Below are 19,789 nucleotides of genomic sequence, written 5' to 3' on the forward strand. Positions count from 1 at the left end.
CGAAGAGGATTCCACGTGGATTTTCAACATATTTCAGGATTTCATGTGCCTTCCACTCCACTGTTTCCATCCCAGTGGTTTCCTCATACATGTTGATGTGTTGACGAAGACGATGAATCTCTCTTTAGCTCGCTGGCGATGATATCGCCGGACATCTCTGGGATGGTGGATTTTCATGGCAATGATGCCATCATTGGATGGGTCCATCAAGCTAACTGAGTGACGTGGAAAACCCAAACCTGATGTTCATGTCACTAATCTGATGGGTGTCGGGTCATTTCCTCATGTAGCTGCTGCAAGATTTCATACTGCTCTCACTTGATCTCATCTTGTAATGAGAGAACTGTGTCCATGGTGTCTTCCCCTGGCATTCTCTTCTTCCTCCTTATCCATTGCTCAGTGGAGATTCCAATTTGATCGCAAAAATCGGCGGCCATGATTTTCACCTCCTCCAGGATGTTATCCCGCTCATTTTGGAAAAGTAAAAAATGGCCCCTAACTTGACCCTAGCCCCAGCCATTTGGAGAATGTTTTTGCATATCATTAATATCAGTTAGCACTGGCTTCTAAAAGAATAAGTATACTCCTATACCGTGAAAATGTAGGTCATCGTGCTATTCAGCAAAATAGCTTCATCTGACCATGCGTACTGCATCTCGGCATTACCATCAGGAAGCTGCTTCAGGGCTTCGGATATTTCACACAGGTCGGACCATACAGCATCAATAGCATCATATTTGGAACTCATTATATAGCATTTGTAAAAAAAAAAAAATTATTTAGATATGGGAATGTGTGGCCCATGTGGGAGTATGGGTGGAACAACAGCTGATGATTGTAAACAAGTGCAAGTTTACAGTTTACCAACATCAAAGTCGCTGATGGCTTGGCCTTCCCAGCATGGGAATGAATCATTGAGATCCAGAGGTGGCAAACCTTCATTTTAGACTTAGTTTCCCGGCATGACCCGTGGCATGCCTCCTTTTTGCCTGGCTCCTCTCTCTAGCGAAACGTTGACTGCAACCATTGGCCAGCCGACAGAGGGCAAGGCCATTTTCAACAGTTCAACCACTCCCTGCGCTCCCATCCACAATGTCGTGAGGTATGCACACTCACCTCTGAGCTGTAAACGACCGCCCTGCATTCTGTAGGAAAGATGATTCATTAATGTGTCTGGTGTTATGACCGAGTCTGCAATGCGCCTTTGGAAAAAGTCCTCATAAGTGGAGATAGATCATAGATGCAAAAATTTTGTGTCGCTCTGGGTGGTATCCCCATCCTCCCCCCACTCCCCCTCGCTACACCAGTGCACATTAGCATAGTAAATGAACTGTTGTTTGATTTTTGAACATTGTGATGTACTGTACATGTCGGATTTTTAGACCCGGGTGGGGAGTTGTACTGAACTGGTTGAATTAGGTCATTCCTGGGATTCCCCCGCCCCCCTTCACTGCCCGCAGGCTGAAAGAGGAAGATGGGGGTAGTGTTGTGGCTATGGCTCCTAGGGGTTAATAAAATGTTTATTACAGTGCAGTTTTTCGCGTATTGAGCATTTCGCGAAAGATAGAAGGAGTTAAATGTGGTAGATATGCGTCGCTATTGCGAATAGTCATAGAAGTGAAACCCACTCCAGTGTGTGTATAAAATTAGATAACATCTCATTTCACCTTTATTTCATGTTCTTACCCTTCGTTTGCTGTTAAATGCGAGTAGAAAGGGATTCGTTAGGCGGGGAGGCAGAAGTTCAGGTGGGAAGGACAGGCCCAGACGAGTAGAGCCTCTGATGGCACTGGCTTTGCCGGGTCAAGGGTCTTGCGAGGCTAGCCCACCCTCGGATCGGGTCATCGGCCAATAGCAAGCAAGTGAGAAAGAGTGAAGTGCCTCACGGCGTGAAGTGGGGACCAAAGGGAATAAATGCGTGCACAGCAGGGGGGAGGCAGGAGATGCCAGAGATGCCGGAGAGAACAACACTGAGAGCCCCTTGCGCTTGTCGCTGCTGGCTGTACTCAAAGTGTTGAGAGAGAAGGCAAGCCCTGCCTTGCCCTGCCTTGCCCTGCCGACGTCACAACCGCTCTCATCAGAGCACGCTCCTCTTCCTCCTTCCACATTTTTTTTTTTTTTTTTTTTTTTTTTTTGTATACCTTGGTCGAGGCTCGTATGAGAGCTAACACACAACTCACAGCAAGGAGGCATGAGACAAGAGGGGCGGGAGTGGAAGGGACAAAACATTGGGGAACAGACACAGGTGAACTGTGGAAGGGAGAGGGATGGGGATGGGACGGGGAACATGGCGAGGGGAAGATGGACATTAAAGGGACTTTCAGGAAGGAAAGCAGGAGAATTGAAGGAAGTGGGCTTGGGTGGATTATCGGGGGTAGAAAAGATCGAGGGTTTGGATGGGGGAAGATAAGAGGTGGTGGTGAACAGCTGTTTTGAAAGCCTGGAGGGAAGAATGGGAAAGAATAGAGTGAGGAAGTTTATTCCAAAGGCGGGAAAAAGAGGAATGAAAGAGTGAAGATGAGCAGTGATTCGTGATTTTGGTAGTTTTACCAGAAGGGGTTGTTGGCGGACCTTGAGCGCCCTGTGGAAATGTGGTTGGGACAAATCGCAGAGAGAGCAGGGGGGGCAAGGCTGGAGAGGAGTCGGTAGAAGACAGAAAGACCACCGACCAACCTGCGGTGATTGAGTGAGAGGCCCAAAGACTCAGCTTCATTGCGGGAGATGCCAATGATCTTAAAAGCCCTGGTTTCGACAGCGTGAAGTCGAGAAAGGTGGGAGGCAGGAGCACCAGCCCAGAGGGGAGAGCAGTACTCCATCAGGCTACGGACAAAAGCTTTGTAAGTGGTCAGGAGCTCAAGAGGGCCGAGGAAGGACTTTGCACGACGGAGGATTCCCAGTCGGCGACTGGCTTTTGAGGCAAGGTTGGAAATGTGACTTTCCCAGGAAAGGTCATGGCAGATAGTGAGACCCAGAAGCTTGAAAGAAAAGACTTCTTCCAGAGGATTGTTGAGAAAGTGGATGGGGGTTTTGTAAACGGTCCTTTCGAAGAGACATAGTGAGAGTGTGAGATTTGTCTGGATTGAAAGACATGTTCCACGTGTTGGACCAGTTTGTGATTTTATCCAGATCTGCAGTGAGCGAAGAAGCTGCTGCTTGCCGGTCTGAGGGATGACAGATGGTACGGCAGAGGGTGGAGTCATCGGCAAAGAGAAATAGAGGATTTTCCAGAGAGTCCGAGAGATCATTGATGAAAACCAGAAAAAGAACAGGGCCCAGAACGCTACCTTGAGGAACTCCAGCCTGCACAGGAAGAGGGGATGAAAGAACTCCATTTAGGGCCACACGTTGACTGCGACAGGAGAGGAAGTCTGCGAGCCATGAGTGGAGATGGCCTTGAATACCATGGGAAGAGAGTTTGGTGAGTAGGGCAGGGTGCCAGACTGTGTCAAAAGCACGTGATATGTCCAGGGATACGGCTCGGATTTCCTGTCTGGCATTGAGGACCTCCATCCATTGATGGGAGAGCAGTAGCAGCATATCTAGGGTAGAGTGACCTGGTCTGAAACCAAATTGATGATTGGAAATCAAGCCATTGGAGAAGAGGAAGGATTTCATGTCTGAAGCGATGATGGATTCCATAACCTTGCTGATGATTGGGAGAAGGCTGATTGGTCTATAGTTACAGGGATCTGTTTTTGCACCTTTTTTATGCAGGGCAGTGATGTTAGCAGATTTCCAAGCAGATGGCAGATGACCTTGGGAAAATGAGAGGGTGAATAGAACAGAGAGAGGGTGAGCAAGAGCAGAAGAGCAGGCTTTGAGGACACGTGGGCTGATGCCGTCTGGACCGGTTGCAGAATCTGACTCGAGGTTTGAAAGCAAGCTCTCCACCTTGTCAGGAGAAAAGGATACAGAGTCCAGGGACAGTTGGGTGCGACTGGGTAAAGTGGGTAGAGATAGTGATGGGTTTGGGACACAAGATTTAGCTGCAAACACCGAGTTTAGACATTCAGCTTTATCACGTGTGGAATCAGCAGTGCGGCCATTTGAGGTAAGGGAGATCGATTGAATTGACACATTGAAGATCGATCGCCGGGTCGGACATTTTGCCACCATTGATTCCAACAACAAAAGGGTTTGAGTGAGCGAACCCCACTGTCCTGTCATGATACCTTGTCTGCAGGGTGTATCTGAGGCCTAATATAAGGAGATGGATAACTCCAATGGCACGCGGTAGAGTGCATACCTTCTTCAGGCTGAACAATTTACGTGTTGTCTCCCACTGATAGGCCGGATCTGCACCCAGATCTGAACCAAAATGTAATCGGCTTGTACTCGTGTCACTTACTCAACTCATTCACCAAGTTTTATCTGATTCCATCCACAAAATTTTGAGACAACTTTTTGAGGTTTCTTGTTATACATCGTTTTGGGCCCTCTCTATCACTCAATGGTGAAGAATCATCTAAAAATTCTCGTATCCGGATCCACATTTGGATCTTCACCAAAATCGAATCAATTCATCCTTGTCATAAACTCAACCTGTCCACCAAGTTTCTCCCGAATCCGTCTTTCGTCTTTTGAGATATTGTGTTGTATACGTTATTGGCCCTATCTCTCAATGGTGGAGAATCACCAAAAAAAACATTCTAGTGTCCGGATTGTCATCAAAATTTAATCAATTCGTCCGTTTCACACACCAACCCTCTCCAATTTTCATCCGAATCCGTCCACAACTTTTGAGAGATCCTGTTCGCAAATAGACAGACAAAGGAACAAGAAAGATGTGAGTGACGGGGCTAAAACAGATAGCATGATATGTCAAAAAGTTATGGGCAGATTAGGATGAAACTTGTTGGACAGATTGGATATGTGACGAGGATGAATTGATGAGATTTTGGTGATCTGATTCCGAGAATTTTAAAAAGTAATCTCAGTGAGTCATCATTGAGAGATGAGGCCAAACACGATATATACTGTATATATATATATATATATATATATATATATATATATATATATATATATATATATATATATATATATATATATATATATATATATATATATATATATATATGTGACAAGCTAGTTCAAAAAGTTGTGGATGGATTATGACAAAACTTGGTGGATGAGTTGGGTTGGTGACAATAACAAGCTGATTCGATTTTGGTTCAGGCCTGGATCCAGATCCATCCTATCAGTGGGATGCAAAACGTAAACTGTGCTGCCTGACAGAGGTATGCACTCCACCGAGTGCCGTTCTAGTTTCCCTCGCCAGATAAGAGGAGAGTGTATTGCATTTGGGTCTGTTTGTCCGCACAGAACTTTAGTGTTTTTATCCGCAACTGCTCGTCGGATTGAGACAAAATTTTCAACAAAGGAGCGACGACTCTGTGGAATGTTTTAATAATTATGACGTCATATGTCACGTGCCATGTTGGAAAAACGGAAAAACTTTGGACCTCTGTATCTGAACCCACACCAAAAAATATTTCAAACTTGGCACATGACAAGTACTCATGGGGAATAAGGCTGATTTTTTTTAAATGACATCACAGGTTCATTAGTTATGACGTCATAATTGCATATGTAGAACGCTACATCCGATCATTATGAGAAATTTTGAGGGTCATCTCAGGATAAATTGATCCACAGAAAATAAGTGATGACATCATCAGTCATGTGATTTGGTAGCTATATTATTTTTAATTTTTAAAAAAGCCTTCAAAAATCTGCTTCTCTGAAATGGCTTAACAGATCGAGGCGAAACTTTACAAGTATGAACACCGATTCATGAGGAACAAAAGGTTCACATATGACATCATAGGTCACATGGTTTGGCAACCATATTGGATTTACCCAAAAACCTATAAAAATGTTCTTCTCCAGAATGGCTGGATAAATCGAGGGGAAACTTCACACAAATGTTCCCCAAGCCTTGGGGATACCAGGGTATGCACCAATATAATCGACTAGCCGAAACCCCGTCATAGACAGATTCCGTTCCATGGGCCCAATATGACAACCAGTGGCAGCTCTTGTAAGAGCATGATCCCAGTCGATGTACTCCATGGCCTTACCTAATGAGGCATACAAAACGTCCTTGTACACGACATTTTTGGTGTACACTACTCCTTGTGAAGAAGTCCCCTAATTTGTGCACGTGTCTACTTTGACGTACACCGTGTCAAAACTTCTCAGGTCAAAGTACCGAGAAAAACGTGACGCGACCGCTCAGAGGAGCACAAAATTGGTCCTTCAGTATTAATATATAGATAAGTCACATGGTCTGGCAACCATATTGGATTGAGCAAAAAGCTTAAAAAAAATTATTTCTCTTGAACCACTTCATCAATCAATGTGCTACTTCACAATTATGATCTAGTAGTGATGGGGAATATATATTCTTATGGTTGTGGAAATTCACAGAACACCATTCAGGTTCCCCAAAGATCAGTTATGTCGATAAGTGTGTGTCCAGATTAGATTTCCCCACCGATGTCTAACGGGAATTATTCATGTGCCGGGCTGTGAACCTTTGAGGTCGTGTTATTCTTTCCTATCTTTATTTTAAACAACAAGTCCTCACCATCATCTCCACAAGCAACATCATCTCCTCACCAACATCTCAACAAACAAACATCATCTCCTCACCAATATCTCAACAACCACGCCATCCCCACCACAGTGCCAACCACACTGCAACAACAACAACTCAACAACTCCCGCCCCGATATCCCTCAGAACGGGTAAACAGATATGACGGTTGGGGCGGGGCCCTCAAAAAGGCGTAAGCACATCCCCATCGGAGATCCCAAGGATTTTGCCCCACGTGCCGGGAGGAAAGGGGGAGGAGCGAACGCCCCGAGGCGATAAACGGAGCGATTGGAGAGACGCCGACATGGAGTGATTGGTGAGACGCCGAGATGGAGTTGGTGTGGAGAGTTGAGTGGGTGTGGGAAGTTCGGAGTCGGTGGAAGCCGGAGAGGAGTCGCCAGCCGGATCGCCGTTGGAGGTGCCGTTGAAGGCACTGGTGGAGTCCAGCGGAGTATGGGCTGAGACACCGAGGGTCGCCGAACCAGGGCCCAGCGAGTCACCATGAGGGTGGCGGGTAACCTGCACGGCCTCACGGAGCTCCTTCAGTCTTCCAAGCTCCGAGGAACATTAAAGGCCTACGGGCCCAGTTCTCCCTTTCCTTTTCTGGAGTTTTTGCATGGACGTCTGTGGCACCTTGTCCCTTAAGTAGAGAATTGGAATAAGTGCATGTAAATTATAATAGACAACGGCTATAGGTCTTTTTGCTCTTGTCTTGTCCCTTACCCCCATTCATTGCATACGTGCCTGCGTTGGAAATAAATGTCCGCATTGTTTGAATATTCAACTGCTCGTTGCATCCTTTCCTCCATTGAACTGCCATAATTGCGTTCGGAATAAACAGCTGGTTATTAATAGCCGATAAGATAATCAGGTCCAACGGGGATTGGCGATAATAAACCGCTCGGCAATCACAGACGAAAAGAGCTGTTTAAAACGGCTCGTTTCCGAGCAAGTCCCGTTGAGGTACAACCTCTTGATAGTCTGTCCGTGCGAATAATTAGGTAAATTGACAATTCAGCGATCGACCCTGTAGCGCACGGGCAGAGAGAGCATTGACAAGGTTGTGGTGTGGTTAAAAACACACCCGTAGCTGGATTTCGGCGTTGATCCGAAAGCTGCGACTGGATTGCCACGGTCGGTGGGCGCGCGGCCGCAATTAGCTAAAAGCGGTCGCCCGCACGCCAGAGTGGCGAGAATCCACAACAATATATATATATATATATATATATATATATATATATATATATATATATATATATATATATATATATATATATATATATATATATATATATATATATATATATATTGTTGCGGATTCCGCGCCCGCCGGCGTGCTGACGGCCACGTAACTCGAATCGCGGCACGTCGCCCACCGGACGGACAATCCAGTCGTGACCCTCTCGGACTAACGCCGGGAACCAGTCACGGGTGGACCTTTCGGTCTCACCGCGATCGAGCCAATCAGCCCCCGCGTGGGATAGGGTTGCTCGCCAAATTTGACCTACCTAAGTACCCACGCGGAGGGTAGACCGGGCGATCGCACCTCGCTGCAGGTCGACTTCGGACACGGGCCACTTAAGCGACCCGTTCCGTACTATCAGAATAACCGAGCGGTGTTATCGTCGACCTCGACGGTTCGATTAATTATCGGGCGTATTCAGCCCACTACCAACCCTTTACGTGAAGCAAGATGAGGATTCAATGGGAGAAAAAGACGAAGCGAAGCGGGAGAACAGTTCAACAATAAAGCACATTTATTCGCGGCACACGGGAAGCACACAAATACAATTCCACCAAATGCACACAAAAAAAAGAAAACACAATTCCATTTACACAAAAAGCAAATATAAAAGTGAAAACACAGTGCAGAGCTAATACCGACAACCGAGCACACGGCAACACTTATACAATTCTACTTCACAGACGGCGCCGACAACACATACCCAAAACCAAGGAAAGAATACCCTCAAGAATGAGGCGGGCCTGAGGCCGAGACCGGGTCGCGCCTACCCGTCTGGTGATGAGACGCGGAGCGGCGATGGCGCCTCACTCCGCGGGCCTCGCGGACAGTGCCTGGCAGGGGGTGGGAAAGGGGGCCCCCTTGGTCGCACTATCTCAGCGCGGGGGGAAACAGGAGGGGGTTGCTGATGCTCGGGGTATAGAGGATCTTTATTATCCCTGGTGTGCGTCTCCACCTCGGCCAGGTCGCGCTGCCGGCCTTCCTCGGGCGTGCAGCTCCCAGCACCGTCGCGAGCACCCCCTCGTCTGCCTTCGCCGCTGCCGCCTCTGGACTCTCCACCCTGGACTCTTCTTTGGGCTCTCCTCGTTCGACTCTCTTCAGCTTCTCCAGCTACTGCAGGCTTCGGGCTCCAGACTTCCACACTGCTCTGACTGATGAACACGGTCCTTTTATCCCCCCGTAGCTTCGCCTTTGACCCCCTCCCTTTGACCTTTCACCTCGCTCCCCATTGGCCCGAGAAAAAGTGGGCGTGAAGGCTTTTTGATCCACAAATTTGCATATATCGATCGTTCTGGAGGCGGGGCCAAATCGCCCCTCGCTCACCGATTGGACGGCAAAAAGTGGGCGTGTGTCGTTTTTGATCCGTTTTTGAAGCACAAAATCCGTGATTTTGTACACGCTGTTCGACGCGCGCTCTGCACGAATCCAACACCGGTACCCACAGCGGGGCAAGAACGGTGGCGATGCTACGGTTGCGAGGTGTGACGTGAAGGTCGTGGCGGTTGTGGTGAAGCGGCGTTGTGGTTGGTGGTTGATGTTGTGGTTGTGGTGGTAATCATGGCGGTTGGTCCAAAATAAAGATAGTGAAAGAAAAACGGCTATCCTGAAGAGTCGCAGCTCGCATAAATGACATGTATTCCCACTAGACAACGGGTTTGGACCTAACTACACATGTACTTACCGAGATACCTCACCTAAGGGACCTGAATGGTGGTTTGCGAATTTGGTAACCACAACACTACCCCCTTCCCTTTTTACAGACTCGTCCCGAGTCGTCAAATTTTCGTGTGCCATCATGTGTAGTTTTCCCCTAGTACATTTTACCTACGGATCCCTGAGTGCGACATTCATGGTATTCGTGTCCCCAAAATAAATAACCTGAGGGCTGCGTAACTATCTAAACAAACTCACTCACACGGACGACTTAAATAAAATTGCCGGCGCTAGACAGACATGCCGGGGGGCGCACTCATATTTACAGTACATCTTACCTTAACTTACAAATTTTACACTAAACCATGGCCCAGGATCATTGAACTCTGCAAAAAGAAAAGCAGTTAACAGGGAGCCAGGCTGCCCACATGCAGTCTCTGGCTCAAACAATGCAGGTGACAGGGAACGTGGCTGGCTGCTCACACGCAGTCCAAGGCCTTCCCTTTTGAACTGAACTCAGTGAACCACAACGGTGCTTGGGCTGCACAAACGCAGTCTCCGTGCCAGCTCAAGTGGCACACGCAATGAGCACAACGAATGGATGCATGAACGGTTTGAACTGAATGCAGTGAACCACAACGGTGCATGGGCTGCACAAACGCAGTCTCCGTGCCAGCTCAAGTGGCACACGCAATGAGCACAACGAATGGATGCATGGACACAAACACGGTGCACGGGCCGCCACTGCAGGCCCGTGTTGTAGCTGCCAACAGGGCAGTTCTCGCAGCTTGCAAACTGTTGCCTTGATCCTGGCGCACATGGAAATGAACAGGGGGGGGGGGCAAAGCAAAAAATTGAACGGGGCTGGTTAACAGGGGCAGTGGGCATGGCATGGCAAAGGCAGCAGGCAAACACAGCCCGCAGAAGAAGGCCGCTGCAGGCAAACATAGCGGGCAGATGAAGTGGCCGGCACAGGCCTTGAAGCAAACACGGCCAGCCGATGGCACAGGCCTTGCAGCAAAACAACAGCTGCCGATGAAGTTGGCCGGCCTCCGCCTTGAAGCAAAACACGGCCAGCCGATGAAGTTGGCCAGCTCTTGCCGTTCAGTGGAGGTTGGTGGGGGGAGTGCGGTGGTGCTGGCCACTTGGAGGGCGGGCTCGGACCTACCTACCTGTCTCCCTCCCAACCTATCGCCTTTGCCTGTCACTGTACATACCCACTCCCTTAATTTGTCAAACCCCAATTTAGCCCCAACTTATTTTTTTATTGTTTTTATTTTTACTTCCCCACTATAAATCGTCCCCTAACCCCCTTTATCGTCCTTGTTCGGCTAACCTATTCTGTCACCTAGCCTACTCCCAACCCCTACGTTCCCTTCCCGGAGGGGGAATAAGGGAGAGCTAACGTCCTGTGTCGAGGCCCAACGAAGCCTCAGAATGGCCTCCCAGAGTTCGGCGATCTTTAACCAAAGTGGGTCCAGCGGCCCACAACGACAGCGAGGGGATGGATGGTGCGGAGGGGTACATCTCCTAATCTACCCTAACCATTTAACTGTTAAACTACCCCGGGGCTTTCAACAAGCGCCTCTCGCTTAAACTATTGGTTCTAACAACCCAGATTCCCGTCGCCTGTGTTGGTGTCCTCACAATTTCGGGCCTCGCCCCCCAATTTTCGCTCCGTGCCCTCACACGGTCTCCTGGCTGGGACACGTGGCTCCCTTTGGCAGGCACGACCCTCTGCCGATTCTCCCGCTATGGCACCCCCGGGCACTACACTGCCTCCGAGCCTACCAGCTCCCTAACACCGGGGAGTGCCCCCCATGGCACCTCCCCTGAAACGCACACGTGGCAGGCCGGCCTCCCGGGCCCCTTTCCGAGGGTCACCCGTGCCCACAACACTGCCCACGCGGCTAATGGCGCCCCGGGCCCCCGCACCAAGCAGGCGCACCCGTGCCCACTACTCTATCCCGGCCCCCCATGGGCCCTTGGCCTACCACGGCCGACTAGCCTGGTGCCCGGGGTACCCACTCAGCGATACTCACCTTTCGCAGCCACGCTCCCAAGCCCGTCAACAGGGCTCCTGCACCCCTCCAAATGGGTTTCGAGCCTACATTCCCACCAACAGCAAAACGACCTCCATTTTTCAATTTGACTAACCCAGCTAACTCAATCTACACTGACCCCGGGGTCCCTTGGGCGGGAGTCACTCCTCCCCCCAATCACTCATCGCACCATGCATTCCCCATTCACTCCATACACACAGACCCGCTGGCCTCACTCACTCACCAAGCACATGCCTCACAACTCACCAACTCTTCAACACACACACACCACTGAACTCTGCCATCCTTCTAACTACCTCCCCTAACTAACTCGTGCTCCCACGTCGTCCCTTAAACTAAAGCACGTTCCTTTTAACACTACGTAGCTAAACTACGTCCCCTCTACACATTCACTGTCTGTCACTGTCTCCAAATGTCCCAAAAATTCATTTTATTTCCCAACCTAAATCTGGCTACAATCCCTCTAACTAATCCATTCCACGGACTCCATGAGGACTTACCCCTGCCCCATGGAGTCGGTCTAACTAAGCTAACCCTTCCCCCTAACTAGTTTCCATCCTGTGCCCCGGGTCAAGGGGGTCTTCCACCCCTTGCCCAGGAATCCTGTTCACCCGAAAGTGAGGCTTGTTTTTTTTTTTTTTTTTTTTCCATGCGCAGCACCTGCGCGGCAACTCAGAGCTCGCGCACTTTACACCTGCCCGTGACGTCATGCAGTTGCACGTGTTCCTCGTCCCTCCTTGGACGGGACCATCCGGCAGAGATACCCCTCCTGCCGGATTCCAACCCCACGTGCAGCCATGACGTCACCGTGCGCATAAAAAAAACAAGCCCCACGTCTCAAGGGGTTCCCCACGCGAACACATGTGCTTTGCCCGTTGGAGCTTAACACACACGATCGCGTGGAGAACCCGTCCGGTCCAAATCGGTAGTCCTGCCTAAACTTTGTCCGTCCGCGGGATCGGCAAATCCACCGCGTGCGTTTCCGGACCGGGACTTCACTCTCGCAAGCGAGCACGTGGTGGTCTCGTGCGTTGCACAGCACGAACCGCGTGCTCACTGCTGGGTGAACCCGGCACGGTCCTCGAAATAGCTACAGCCGCTACTCGGCTTTCTTTCCTCCCATGTCGTCGCCATTCGACCCACGCACACCTGCGTGTTACGACGCACACAGTCCACTCCATCACATTCACACCGGGAGACGCGGCTGCGTGCTCCCGCATGCCAACCGACATCTCCCTCACATACCGCTCTCTCACACACACGGTCTCCCTTGCATACGGCCGTTCACTCACGCATGCCTCACTACTCACACAAACCATACTACTTTCACACGCGGGGGCACTCGCCCGCGGTGCCTCACTCATACACACGGCGACACTCACACACGCGGGGGCACTCACACACGCGGGGGCACTCACCCGCGGTGCCTCATTCACACACCGTGCCTCATCCACACACGGCGTGCTGGGAAGCACGTACTCCGGCACCATCGCCACCACACCAATCACACACGGGGTCGCTTCCACACACGGGGACGCACTCACACCTTGCACCACACACACAGGGACAACCACACTGGGGATTCGTGTCCCCACAAGGGTCTCCGGGGCCTCTATACCCCCCAAGCTCTCCGTGCACCCGTTCGCAGCACTCGCCCCCTCAACCTCGCAAAGCACGACCGAACTCACCTGGTCGTGACTCACCTTAAGGGGGCATACTCCCTCCCCTCGTTCCTGGAGGAGGTCATCCAGGTGCTCGCACTGGGTCTCTACCCAGTCCGCCAGCTCACCCCCATTATCCTCCACTACCTCTGTGTGTGTGTGTGCGTCACTTACCCCGTCTTCCTCGTGTAGTCTCTCCTCTATGGTTCCCTTCCCGGCTACCGTCACTGCCAACTCTTCACCCTTTACCTCCCTTGTCTCCACTATTATTATTTCCTTTGTCACGGCCTTCATGCCCGCCTGCAGGCTTCGGCCCATGTTCTGCGTCTCACCCCGCAGCTTTTTCATTTCCTCCTTCATGTTTGTTTCCATTCCGTTCATTTGCTGTCTATTCGCATCCATTTTCCTCATCAATGCCTCAAACATTTCCATCGTCCGATCCGTGGGCGAATTCGCACGTGGGGGCCGTTTGTCCGCCACCCCAGCCACTGCGCCCATTTCGAACTCTGGGTTCAGTTGGGGGAGTTCATGTTCCTGCACAATCAACATTTCCTGCTCGGGATTCCATCCTGGACCATGGATTCTACACATTCTACATCCATTTCTAATACCCCCGGCTCCCGCTCGGCTTGAGACGCCATCTTGCTTCTCGTGAAGGGTTAATTTGCTCGGTCGTAATTTGGAGGGAATCGGGGGTCGCTTCTCTCACCCCTGGACCGATTCCCGTGAATTTAGCCGGAGACAGGAGAGCCTGTTTTCCTGTTCTCCGATACCAGTGCTGCGAGGAGGCGATGAATTTGTATCCCACTCCTGACACCAGTGTTGCGGATTCGCGCCCGCCGGCGTGCGGACGGCCACGTAACTCGAATCGCGGCTCGTCGCCCACCGGACGGACAATCCAGTCGTGACCCTCTCGGACTAACGCCGGGGACCAGTCACGGGTGGACCTTTCGGTCTCACCGCGATCGAGCCAATCAGCCCCCGCGTGGGATAGGGTTGCTCGCCAAATTCGACCTACCTAAGTACCCACGCGGAGGGTAGACCGGGCGATCGCACCTCGCCGCAGGTCGACTTCGGACACGGGCCACTTAAGCGACCCGTTCCGTACTATCAGAATAACCGAGCGGTGTTATCGTCGACCTCGACGGTTCGATTAATTATCGGGCGTATTCAGCCCACTACCAACCCTTTACGTGAAGCAAGATGAGGATTCAATGAGAGAAAAAGACGAAGCGAAGCGGGAGAACAGTTCAACAATAAAGCACATTTATTCGCGGCACACGGGAAGCACACAAATACAATTCCACCAAAAGCACACAAAAAAAAAGAAAACACAATTCCATTTACACAAAAAAAGCAAATATAAAAGTGAAAACACAGTGCAGAGCTAATACCGACTACCGAGCACACGGCAACACTTATACAATTCTACTTCACAGACGGCGCCGACAACACATACCCAAAACCAAGGAAAGAATACCCTCAAGAATGAGGCGGGCCTCAGGCCGAGACCGGGTCGCGCCTACCCGTCTGGTGATGAGACGCGGAGCGGCGATGGCGCCTCACTCCGCGGGCCTCGCGGACAGTGCCTGGCAGGGGGTGGGAAAGGGGGCCCCCTTGGTCGCACTATCTCAGCGCGGGGGGAAACAGGAGGGGGTTGCTGATGCTCGGGGTATAGAGGATCTTTATTATCCCTGGTGTGCGTCTCCACCTCGGCCAGGTCGCGCTGCCGGCCTTCCTCGGGCGTGCAGCTCCCGGCACCGTCGCGAGCACCCCCTCGTCTGCCTTCGCCGCTGCCGCCTCTCCGCCTCTGGACTCTCCACCCTGGACTCTTCTTTGGGCTCTCCTCGTTCGACTCTCTTCAGCTTCTCCAGCTACTGCAGCTACTGCAGGCTTCGGGCTCCAGACTTCCACACTGCTCTGACTGACGAACACGGTCCTTTTATCCCCCCGTAGCTTCGCCTTTGACCCCCTCCCTTTGACCTTTCACCTCGCTCCCCATTGGCCCGAGAAAAAGTGGGCGTGAAGGCTTTTTGATCCACAAATTTGCATATATCGATCGTTCTGGAGGCAGGGCCAAATCGCCCCTCGCTCACCGATTGGACGGCAAAAAGTGGGCGTGTGTCGTTTTTGATCCGTTTTTGAAGCACAAAATCTGTGATTTTGTACACGCTGTTCGACGCGCGCTCTGCACGAATCCAACACCGGTACCCACAGCGGGGCAAGAACGGTGGCGATGCTACGGTTGCGAGGTGTGACGTGAAGGTCGTGGCGGTTGTGGTGAAGCGGCGTTGTGGTTGGTGGTTGATGTTGTGGTTGTGGTGGTAATCATGGCGGTTGGTCCAAAATAAAGATAGTGAAAGAAAAACGGCTATCCTGAAGAGTCGCAGCTCGCATAAATGACATGTATTCCCACTAGACAACGGGTTTGGACCTAACTACACATGTACTTACCGAGATACCTCACCTAAGGGACCTGAATGGTGGTTTGCGAATTTGGTAACCACAACAATATATATATATATATATATATATATATATATATATATATATATATATATATATATATATATATATATATATATATATATATATATATGTGTGTGTTTTAAATTAAACTTGATTGGACGCATTGCCTGCCAGCCAGAATTGGTCAATTTTTTGAATCTTGGTTGTTTTTTATTTTTATTATTTAATAAGGTTCACTTGGCTGTGCCTGGAGGGGTCCGGGGTTAGAGGAGTAGCAGCTGAAACGCGAATCCTATCCAGGTTCCACCCGATGACTCAGTCTTTGTTTTTGCTTGTTTGGGTTCCTTCTGATTACTCCAATGCAGGACAGGACTATTTGGTCTTCCATTTGATTTGAATTGAATTTATTTTTATCCCATTCTAAATTCAATTGAATAATAAAAAAATGTCATACATAATTATATGCTCACCAGAATAATCAGGAGGTGTGTCTGATATTTAAACAACAAATGTGGTCATCATTGGTTAGATATTTGTCGGTATGCCGTCATGATGAGGGTAAATAAGGCTCAAATCCGGATAGGTGGCTCTGTTTGATGTCTAACTGATGTTGACCATGTAATCTTTGTCTGTTTGACAGAGTCACCGGGCCGAGGCCACTGGGTTGGAGGTGACGCTTTGGTGTAGGACGATGTCCAATGGGGATCGGGGGAGTGCTCATCACACTCCACATGTTTCAATATATACATACATATATATATATATATATATATATATATATATATATATATATATATATTTGGGTGGCCCTTCGTATATAGAGAGAAAAATGAAAGTTGGAAATTTGTTACTCTCACCGCTGCAATTTGTGCGGTTCCTAGTAAAAACAATGTGTGCAAAATATTTTTGAAATCCAATAATATTTTGAGGTCGCCCTCTGTTGAAGTTTGCTTTGGCACCCATATCCCCTTCCTTCAACAAGAGGTATTACCTGCTCGGTGGTGGAGATGTCATGGAAGCCTACTCCACTCATTGTCACCTGGTCCAAGGTGCAAGTATCATCTTCTTGCAGTCAAGGAACTGCCGCCTGTGATGAGCGACCACTTGATGGAGGAATTGCAGCTCCTCCTCTCCACAAATTATTTAATGGGAGCTACTCCTCTCTCTCTGCTCGGTCATTGACCACGACTAGGGTCTCCACGACCCGCAGAGCTTTCTTGAAGGCATCCTCCACCGGCCAACTCTCCGGATCTTTGAGAAGGAGCTCATCCAGAGGCTGGAGGTGAGTGAAGAGGGCCTTTGTGTTTCTCATCACAAATTGCTCAAGGCCCTTACTATCCCCAATGAATGCACTCAAGACGACCATTAAGCCAACACCAGGCATCTCAAAGGGGTTAAATACTTATTGAATCAAGACATTTCAGCGTTTTATTAACTCAGCCACCGAAAATGGATGGAGGTTATGTTTTCACCCCTGTCTGTCTGCCTTTCTGTCTGTCTGTGTATTACTTGCGAAAATCGAAGATTTCTCAAGTATATTGCTTGGTCTTGAGCATTATTCTGTTTGTCCATCTGTTTGTCAATCGCATACAGATCACAATTTAAAAACCAATCTTCACGAAACTTCACCACATGGTGGAGTTCGTCATAAGCAAGAAGCCTATTCTTTTTGAGGTCAAAAGGTCAACATAGGCTAAAGGTCAACAACTTTGTCAATTTTCTAAAATCCCTTAATTTTCATCCGATTGACTAGAAATTTGAACATTTTCATTTCAGGTCATTTAATTAAACCCCCGATTAATTCTGAGGTAAATCTCGACCAAAAGGTCAACATAGGCCGAATTTCTAAAATTGTCAATTTTTCATCTGATTGACTTTAAATTTTGAAGAGGAGTTGCGTATTAGTTCATTGAATTCAACCACCAACTATTTTGAGTTCAACATGGATCAAAAGGTCAACATAGGCCAAAGGTCAACAGGGTGACATTTCTAAAATCCTCAATTTTCATCCCATTAACTTGACATTTGAAGAGGATTTGCATATCAGCTCACTGAATTCAATGAACAAGTATTTTTGAGGTCAACATAGGCCAAAAAGTCTACGTAGGCTAAAATTCTAAAATTGTCATTTTTCTCCGATCGATTTGAAATTTGAAGAAGATATCCATATTTGGTCATTTAATTCAACCACCAATTATTTTTAAGGTCAAATTTGTTTTATGGAATTTGGAAGTGTCGTGCTATGCACAACATCTTTCTTATTACTTACGAAATCTGTAATAAGATCTCGTAAAAAAAATCTAAAGATTTCGTAAGAATATCGATGACTTCCGTCCTCTGTTTGTGTGTGTTTGTGTGCTTGTTAGTAGGCACGATAACTCGAGAACGGAAGAAGCTACCAATGTCAAATTACACCACGTGATTCAGGAGGGTGATGGCTCGCGCTGATTAGATTTTGGTCAAAATCGGTCAAAGGTCAAGGTCACAGTGAGGTCAAACATAATTCTGTAAATTCATGTGGAGAAATGGAGTATTTTTGCTTCGGTCGACGTGACGAGTTCGTTTTAACTTCGATTTTAATTTTGTCTTCGGTTTTTGCGATCGCTTAGGACGCTTAACACTCGGTTGTCGAAATTCTGGTAAAAATCGGATGTTTTGGAGACGTTTTAAGATTGTATAAAAAATATTTCACTCGCCGCGTCACGGCTCGTCACATGGTGCAGCGCGCTCGAGTAGACGCGTCGTTGATTCACGTAAAGGTTTTGCGTGTGCGCGCTGACGGTGTTTTCGATAAAGATGGTGTTTAAAAGTCATTTTTTATCCCAATAAAGGTTATCGTCGCATGCCTGACTCGCTAAGCCGTCGGATTATGTAAAGATTGTTGGTGGATGGCCGAATATTATGGTTTTGTGACTTTGATAAAATAATATTAAATAATTGCGTGGAGAAATGGAGATTTTTGCTTCGGTCGACGTTAAGATTTTTGATGGTTTGGTACAGAATCATCGTAGAAACTTCTGGTTTGCGTCGCTACCTTCTCTAGAGACAGCTTTTATTAGACAAGGTCAGAGGTCAAGTTGACGATTTCGTAAGTACCAGTCTATGACTGCTTGTTTGTTTGTTTGTCTGTTAGTGAGCAAAATATCTCAAAACTTTGTGGACGGTTTCGGATGAAATTTGGTGAAGAGCTTGGGAATGTTACAAGGACGACATGAATAGATTTTGGTGAAGATCCGAATTGGGATCCGAGAATTTTAAAGTGATTCTTCGCCATTGAGTGATCAGGCCAAAATGATATTTTGCACGGTATTTCAAAAAGTTCGGGACGGATTCGGATAAAACTTGGTGGATGAGTTGGTTAGGTGACAAGAACAAGCTCATTAAATTTTAATTCAGGTCTGAATCCAGATCCGGCCTATCGGTGGAATACAAAACATAAACTAATTAGCCTGGCAGATGTAGGCGGTCTACGGAGTGCATTTCTTGTTTTTAATTAATTTGTAAAAGTTTCTAAAAACACCTTTTCACTTTGTCATTCTGGGGTATTTTGTGTTGATCGGTGACAAAAAAAAAAAAATCAATTTTTTCCCACTTTAAATTCAGGCAATTAAATTGTAACACAACAAAACGTGAAAAAGTCAAGGGGTGCGAATGCTTTCTGAAGACACTGTATGAAGCCACATCAATCATTTATATGAAGCAGACTTGCAGTTGTGGCGAACAAATTTTAATATCATAGCAACAACAACATGGCATTAAATTATGAGGGACAAATAAGACAGAATTGTGGCAGCAAACTCACCGGTGGTTTCAACGATTCCCTCCAGAATGACGACGATTTCAAACTGCTCTGTGCGTAAAGAGCACGCCGACAGTTCGTAGAGCGGGCTGTGCACGTCAATGATGTGGCAGATGGTAAGTGGAGACACGAGGAAGAGCTGGTCGGCACCCGTGCTGAAGCCAACGTCCAGTTCAAGCTGATCTAGCGGTAGGAACTCTCCCTCGAGCGTCTGCCGTGACTGGGCACCAAAATGGCCACTCGTGTGACCACCTCATGGTAAAATGACAATACAAGTTGGCATTCCAAAACAAACACCTTT

General features: G+C 48.3%; 1 protein-coding gene across 1 annotated transcript in view; it reads right to left on the minus strand.

Annotated features, from left to right (window-relative positions):
- The window catches only part of LOC147013786 (G protein-activated inward rectifier potassium channel 1-like), an 86,212-nt gene that overhangs the window by 3,846 nt on the left and 62,577 nt on the right, over positions 1–19,789 (minus strand). The window contains exon 3 of the mRNA XM_085851006.1: positions 19,492–19,708. Within this exon, the coding sequence (XP_085707132.1) occupies positions 19,492–19,708 (217 nt within the window). The remainder of the gene's footprint in view (positions 1–19,491; positions 19,709–19,789) is intronic.

Source organism: Eptatretus burgeri, chromosome 13 (genome assembly GCF_056783735.1).
Source record: "Eptatretus burgeri isolate ZD-2024b chromosome 13, Ebu_testis_v1, whole genome shotgun sequence".
Lineage (NCBI taxonomy): Eukaryota > Metazoa > Chordata > Myxini > Myxiniformes > Myxinidae > Eptatretus > Eptatretus burgeri.